The 8,078-nt window shown below is 40.7% G+C and overlaps 1 protein-coding gene across 1 annotated transcript in view; it reads right to left on the minus strand.

The window, feature by feature from the left end:
- Smc1b (structural maintenance of chromosomes 1B) overlaps positions 1 to 8,078 on the minus strand; it is a 73,169-nt gene that overhangs the window by 32,248 nt on the left and 32,843 nt on the right. Inside the window, exons 12-15 of the mRNA XM_004642456.2 lie at positions 7,203 to 7,349; positions 2,887 to 3,024; positions 2,491 to 2,607; positions 375 to 481 (exon numbers count right to left, since the gene is read on the minus strand). Of these exons, the coding sequence (XP_004642513.1) occupies positions 375 to 481; positions 2,491 to 2,607; positions 2,887 to 3,024; positions 7,203 to 7,349 (509 nt within the window). The remainder of the gene's footprint in view (positions 1 to 374; positions 482 to 2,490; positions 2,608 to 2,886; positions 3,025 to 7,202; positions 7,350 to 8,078) is intronic.

An 8,078-nucleotide genomic window follows, 5' to 3' on the forward strand; every position in this document is an offset into this window, starting at 1 on the left:
CCAGCCCCGCCCCCTGGTGGGCTGAGCTGGCCACACACACACACACACACACACACACACAAATAAATGAATAAATAAAAAAAAACTTATTAAAAAAAAAAACAAATCTTGTCCACACATATAGTAAGATGAATTTAAACTGAAGATTATTTGAAAAAGAACCAACTTCTTTGTAATATTGAATTTCCTGGTTAAAAAAACTAGTATGCCTTTTTTTAATTCAAGTTTTTGTTTCATTCCTTTAAAGAAAATGAGTTTTCACTTGCCATTTCTTGATGAACTGAACGAAGACTACCTCAGGCATACCTCCTCTAAATGAGGTATACTACTGTTACAAATGTAAACAGACTACCAGTGTCTTTTAATACAATTACCTTTTTTGATCAATTTCTTGTTGCTGTTTAACATGTTTATTTTCAAATTCACGAATATTTTTCAGGCCAATTTCTTCACAGAAGTCATGGAAGATTTCATCTTCTACCTTTAAAATTATATGAAAACAACTGGTTTAACGTCTAATCATAAGGAACAGACAATGCTTAAATGTAAGCTTTTCACTCCAAAATTTTCCTACATTAGAACAAAACTACGCAGACCAAGCACTCCTATATTTACCCAGTTCTTTCTCTTCATCTCTACGAGCTCTGCCCATCTCAATTTCTTGTTCAAAAACTAAGAGTTCACAAACTGGCCTTATTAGATGCTTGGAGTTTATATTCTGTTAGTATAAAATAGTCACACCAAAATATAATACTCTACTTATTTTTGGGGGGTCCTGGAGGGTGAAACCAGGGCCTTGCTCATGCCAAGCCTGTCCTCTGTCACTGAACTACATCCCCAGCTCTTTTTAGTTGAGACAGGATTGCTCTACATGCCCAGGATGGCCTTAAACTTGTGCTATTCCTGTCTAAGCCTCCTGACTAGTTGGAATCACAGATGTACACTACTGCATTCAGCTAAGAAACTGTTCATCATATATGAGTAGTGTAATGGCACCTAAGACACTCCAAGAGATTTAGAACATAAGAATAAGAATAAAAGGGCAAAAAAAAAAAAAGAATAAAAGGGCTGGTGAGATGGCTCAGTGGTCTAAAGCACCTACTTAGAACAAGCTTAGCAAAGCAGAGGGACTGCAGTTCAATCCCCCAGCACCACGTGCCAGCCAGCCCCGCCCCCTGGTGGGCTGAGCTGGCCCCGTGCGCGCGCGTGCACACACACACACACACACACACACACACAAATAAATAAATATTTTTTTTTTAAAAAAGAATAAGAATAAAAAAATTCTTAGGGCTGGTGGATATAGTTCAGCGGTGCCTGGCAAGCACAAGGTCTTGAGTTCAATCCCCGTACCATAAAAATAAATAAATAAATAAAATGAACAATAGAATGAACTAAATCCAATAAAATGTTTAACCACAATAGTTTTAAAATCTTGCATTTATGTATAATTACAGGATGAGAAAGACCTGTTTAACAGGAGGACATGTTAAAAGCTTTTAGTTTTAGGTGAATTTACTACTAGATAGAAATGCGCTAAGACCACGCTTTGACATTGTTTTGTTCTGGGCCTGGACAAACAACACAGCATCAGAGGACAGTTTCTAGACCCAGTCATAGGTTTATGGTACGTGATATGGTTTAAGACACTGGGGACGTTTAACCTCGAGATAATTAAGACTCAATGTAATTATGATTTCAAGTTATGCAAAGAAGGCAGAACTAAAAGCAAGAGGTGCACATTATAGCAGCTGTGGTCAAACGACAGGGAAACCTAGCTGTGTCTGTCACTTCACAAATGGAGGCAGGGTGCCCCAGAGCCAAGCACTGTGCCTGGCATGAAATAAATGTCAAAAAACAGTGACAAGCCCGCCATGCAGCACACGCCTGTAACTGCGGCATTCTGGGAAGCCGAGAGAGAGGGATCAGACATCTGAGAACTGGGCAACACAGTGCGAACTTGTCTCAAAATAAGAAATGAAACAGGGTTGTGGATGTAGTTCAGTGCAGAGACCCTGGGTTCAATCCCCAGTACTGCTAACAAGGAAACCAAAACCAGAAAACATGAAGGAAGTTCTTTCCCTGCTAGTGTTAAGGGCACTGGAAAAAGAAGGAGGTTGTGACTGTCACAGCAGGTCAGGACAGGCTGCGCACAGCAGACACGGCGCTGGTCTTTGCCTCTTGGCAGTGGTTCTCAACAGACGCGAGGTATGCAATGGCGCACACCTGTAGTTCCAGAACTCTAGAGGCTGAGGTAGGAGGACTGCCATGAATGGGAGGCCAGCCTGGCTGCACAGCAAGACCCTGTCTAAAAATACAAAAACAACAACAGAAAAGGCTGCGAGAAAATTAAGTTGGCAAATCTGTGAGGCAGTTTACAAGTAGCGTTGCGGCCTGTGTCAGCCCTGCTTCAGCATACGTTCAGGAAGCCTCAGTCTGGTATCTGGCCCAGCGCTGCAGACATTTAATAGTCAGTAAAACATGCATCACCTTATCTATCTTTCCTTGAAATTCTTCAATTCTCTGTTGCCGTCCTCTGATTCCTTCACTTAACATAGCACACTGAGATTCAATGTTCAGTAGCTCACTCTGTAGCTGAGATTGCTCCTAGCAACAAGAGAAAAAGTTCCTTTTTCAATACAGCTAATTGAGATTTACACAGTGAGGCCCAAAACGTGGGTATCTTTCAGAATAAGAGAGTTCATGAACAAAGATGATGCTGGCACAACTGCGTTGTAAGATTACATATCAGACAAATAATCAAATGATTGTAATATAATCTTAATCAGGGAGTAAAAATACCTAAAAATCATATGCTGGTACATTAATCCCTGAAACTTCTTGTTCTGGTTCTAATTTCCACCAAATTTTAGGTAGGTCACCTACCTGCTGAGCAGCAACAAGGTGCTTCTTCTTAATGATCTCTATTTCACTCTGTGAATATCTGAGTCGTGTCTGGGTTCCCTGCGCTAGGGTCTGTATTTGCTTCAAGTCTGTCTCCTTGCGGAGTACCTTCATTAAGTCCTGAAAGGCAAGGGAAATCAACAGCATTCTGCCACAGAAAAGAGCACTCCCCCTTTCCAAGCGCTTTCATACAGACATCTCACTGATTTTCTCCCACAGGCAGACCCACACCCCACCTCCCATCCCGACAGGAGACTGGGAGCACGGGCACGCACCGCACAGGATGCTTGCTTTTTTGAGACAGGGTCTTCCTATGCTGCTTGAGCTGTACCAAACTCCTGCCTCAGTTGCCTGAGTTGCTGAGACTACAAGCAAACAATGTCACGCCCAGATTGTTACATTTTTTTTTAATCTCCGGAAAGTCTTCTTGTAGGATTATCAATTTTCAAATTGAAAATAATCAGTGCTGTTTTTATTTAAAATTATATTTATTTATTAATTGAAGAAGTTTTAATCCATAAATATAGTTTATCTTTTCTTTCAGATGTATTTCTTTTAATAACACTTAGTTTTCCATTGTTGCTAATTGCCCTGATACTTGTATTACTGTTGTAAGGAGTCAGTCAGTCAGTCTGTCTGTCTGTCTTTCTTTTTGCAATTTTTAGGTGCTGTCTTGGTTATGTTTTTCTCTTTGCTGAGACAAAATACCTGACACCAAGAATTAAGGGACGAAAGGCTTATTTTGTGGAGGTTTCAGTCCATACTCAGCTGGCTCCAAAGTAGCGTAGCACATGGCAGAGGACAAGAGTTCATGGCAGCTGAAAACAGCAAAAGCAACAGAGCAAAAGGGAAGAGGGACGGAGACCAAGCCTCTCCCCGCCTTATACCACATGCAGGCTACCTGCTCTAGCGAGGGTGTAGCACTCACCCACACTCCCAGCACTGGACCATGGACCAATCAAACACTCTAGAAGCACTCCCATGGCTGCGTGGGGTTTTGGGGGCATTTAGATACAAACGGTAAGAGGTGCTGTTTTGTTCTGTTCTTGAAACCAGGTGTATGTATTTCGAACTACCCTTCAAATCACTATGTACTCCTAGATGGCTTTGAACTTGAGATCCTCCTGCCTCAGCAGCCTGAGTGCTGGGATTACAGCACTCAGTGATGCCTAGGCTAGTTTTTAGATTTTTTTGATAAGCTAGAGAAAAATTAAAGATTTCAATTAGCCATCTCATCATCTTGTAAAATCTAGTAGCATTAAAGTATACTCTTGAGGCCAGCCATGATGCTGCACATTTTCAGTCCCAGCACTCAGGATGCTGAGGCAGAAAGACTGCCACAAGTACAAGGCTAGCCATGGTGACAGCAGACACCTACCTACTAAGACTAAAATGGTTTTAGTGTTTCACTACGTAACTTAAGTAATCTGTTAGTTTTTTGTACAAACCATTGTATTCAAATAATTTCCACCAATTACTTAGCGTATTAATTGGGATTAGCTGCTGAATTTTATATAATGCTTTTTCTACATCTAAGCATATGATTTTTGGCTTGCATAGTTCACTAATGTATGAGGTCTGACTAAAATAATACAGTGAAAGTTAACATTTTTAAAAAAATTACTGGATGCAATGTGTTAATTATTGAAACTGCCCAACCAAAAAAAAAATAAAATTAAAAATTAAAAAAATCACTGGGCCAGAGATAACTCAGTAGAATAAGTGCTTGCCTGGCAAGCACAGGGTCCTGAGTTCAATCCCTGGTACAGCAAAAAAAAAAAAAGCACCCACCCATATAGCACCCACCCATATTCCCAGCCCTGGACCATGGATCAATCAAACACTCCAAGTCAAATTAAAGTAAAAGACATGCTGCCATTAACCTCCTCAAAATACTACAGTCTAAACACACGTATCCCACCACTATGGCCACCACCTGAGGCAGGTCTAAAAGTCCTGTTTCTTGAGTGTCGGCTGTGCTGTGGTGGCTGCTTCAGTACCACAAACCGAAGCATTTACTTTCCATAGTAATTCTGACTTTAGCGAAAAGGCAGAAGCTGTGTGGTGCCAGATGTAATGAGCACGGCGGAGGAGGGCACACTGTGTTTCTGTCTGAGAGACACTGCCATTAACCTTTGACACATGGACACATGGGGAGAGTAAAAATATAGTAAAATTGTTGTTTGTTTTTTGGGACAAGGTTCTGCGATGCAGCCCAGGCTGGCCTGAACCCACAGTAATCCTCCTGCCTCAGCCTCCCAAGTGCTGGGATTACAGGCATATACCACCATGCCAAGCTGAATATTTATTTTATTTTATTTTTTTGTAGTACCGGGGATTGAACTCAGAGCCTTGCGCTTGCCAGGCAAGGGCTTATTCTGAGCTATCTCCCTGCCCTCCCCGCTCCAAGTCAAGCTGAATATTTAAATTAAAACATTAACATTATTAAAGATACTTGCCATTAGTTTATTTGAAATACTCCACTTCTAAAACTCTCATCTCACCATTCCTCACACTTTTTATTATAAACTTATTCACTCACCTTTTCAACCACCCTTTGAGATAGGTTATACAGCATTTGCCATACATAATTTTGAAAACCCGTGCATGTGTGTACAAACTTTATCTCCCACCAAACAACTCTTCACCCCTCCCCTCTCCAGCCCACGGCAACCACCATCAACTTCCTGTCACTGAATCGACTCTCTAGGGACCTCATTAGTGAGATCATTGAGTATTTGTTCTTTGTCACTGGCTTATTTGAGTTACTGAACTTTCCTAAAGGTTTTCCATGTTGCAGCAGAGGCCAGAAATTCCTGCCTTTTAAGGCAGTAATGTTCTTTGTGTGGGGCCCAGGTCACTGTCACCAGGCTCGGGGAGCTCAGTGTGCATGCAGGTAAGAGGCAGATGCATTTTGAGTTGCTCATCTCAGAGTTCTCTGCCTACGCCTCAGTTTATTAACTCTATAATTCAGACATAATCTTAAGACTAAAACAAAATTTGCTCTTACACTTAAAGATTAAAACTATAAAAAATATGTGCTTTGGCAGCACATATACTAAAAAGATTAAAACTAGTAAAGCAACCTAGTCATAGTGCCTTCTTGGATCAAAAACTGGTATCTTTGTATACAAAAGTTGAAGATTGGTGAGGAAAAATGAAAACATCTAAAATGAAAATCTGAAAGCATTCTTTGGAATTTGTATCTATTAAATCGCTATTTTACATGGAATGCTGACAGTATTCAACAACTGACTTTTACAGAATGGCAATTCAGCTCTAGATGGAAGCATTATTGAATTTCTTTTGCGATATTTAGAATTAGGTACACATGACACATTCTTCTCTTTTTTTTTTTTTTTTTTTGTACCAAGAATCGAAGTCAGGACCTTGCGCTTTGCCAGGCAGGCACTGTGTGCTCAGCTATATCCCTGGCCCTACCAGACACATTCTACAATCCAGAAGTTATAAAAAAATTTTGTGATTTGGCTACATGAAGATTATACACATGCATGAAGAACAAAGTAAAATGTCAAACTTAGTGGACAATGAAAAGGAATAAACTTCTAATATGCAGTAGTATATAACAAGGCAGATGTCAGAAACAGGCTAAATGAAGAAGCCATGACAGACTGACTCCACAAGCCCACTCCCACCAAGCCCAGAAGAGGAGAAACTTCAAGGACAGGAAGCGAGTGAGCTGGCAGGCCTCGGGGCCCAGGGACAGTGGTGGGCTGTGTGGGGACAGCAGTGCTCTGGGTCATGCGTGGTGGTGCTGACATGACTGCACACATTGGCCAAAGCCTGTCCTTGTATGTACGCTATATCCCAATAGAGTCAACTAAAAAGTCAGAGAAAATACAGCTCCTATGACTAAGGACAAATTTACTTGTTATATAAATAATTCTTAAAATAGGCAATAGAATAACAACCCAAAGCTAAACATGCACAGGAAATTTGCAGTTCACGCTTTACTTTTAAGAAATCCCAGCCAGGGCTGTCAAGATAGCTCAGCAGACTAAGTGCCTGCGTAGGCAAGCGCAGAGACCGGGGTTTGATCCCTGGTACCACATGCCGTGCCGGCCCTGCCCGCAGGCATGCAGGGCCCGCAACCAAGTCTGGGTGTGGTGGCACACACCTGTAATCCCAGCACTGGGAAGGGTGAAGACAAGAGGATCACTACGAGTCTAAGCTGCGTAGTGAGACCCTGTACCAAATACACAAAAATACCACCCCCAGCTACTTTAAAAACATAATTATGTTCCTTGATAGTTTCAAACTTCTAGGACATGATGTACCTTTAGCTCTTGCACCAGCTGGTTTCTTTGGTCTCTTAGCGCCTTTAACTCTTTCTCATCCCAATATCGAGCCTTGTGTTTTAGGTCACTTGATCCTCCAGAGATGACCCCGGATTTTAAAAAGAGTGTTCCATCAAGAGCTACTGTCTGTGAAATTAAAAAGATTTCACATTGGAGAAATGTACATAAAGATTAAAAATAACAACACACAATGTGGCAATTTTTACAGGTTAGAACCTGTAAATATAAAAAAAATTACTGGGTTTAATTAACTACAAAAGTCATTTAACTTTTGTCATAAGACCCAAAGCAATTCCTGGCAATGAATTAGCAGTAATTATCAAGTTCAAAATTAACTGTATATTGCTACAAACAGTTTCAATATTGAGAAGCAAACACTAAGATTATTTATACTTAATATCAAATAGTTTGCATTACATAATCCTTATATCAGGATGTAATATATGTTAAGTATATAATATATAATAATATATATCAGGACATACTATATAATGATACACATCCATTTGAAGATCCTGATATGACGGCATATTAGGAAAACGGCCTTAGCCGGGCATGGTGGTGCACACCTGCAGTCCCAACACTTGGGAGGCTGAGGCAGGAGGACCACAGCAAGTTTGATGCCACCCTGGACTACATAGTGAGTTCAAGCCGGGTCTCAACTGCATAGCAAGACCCCCTCTCAAAAAAAAAAAAAAAAAAAAAAAAAAAGATCGATGGAAAGCAAACTTCAAAACACTAACACTTTTCCGACCTTGCTTTGAGCTATACGTTAGGTCACACATTATGTTCTTTGAATTGACTATACTGTATCTTGGAGATTGTCCCATATTTGGACATAGACAGCGTAATTCT

The sequence above is a fragment of the Octodon degus genome, unplaced genomic scaffold, assembly GCF_000260255.1.
Source record: "Octodon degus isolate 3935 unplaced genomic scaffold, OctDeg1.0 scaffold00153, whole genome shotgun sequence".
Classification (NCBI taxonomy): Eukaryota; Metazoa; Chordata; class Mammalia; order Rodentia; family Octodontidae; genus Octodon; species Octodon degus.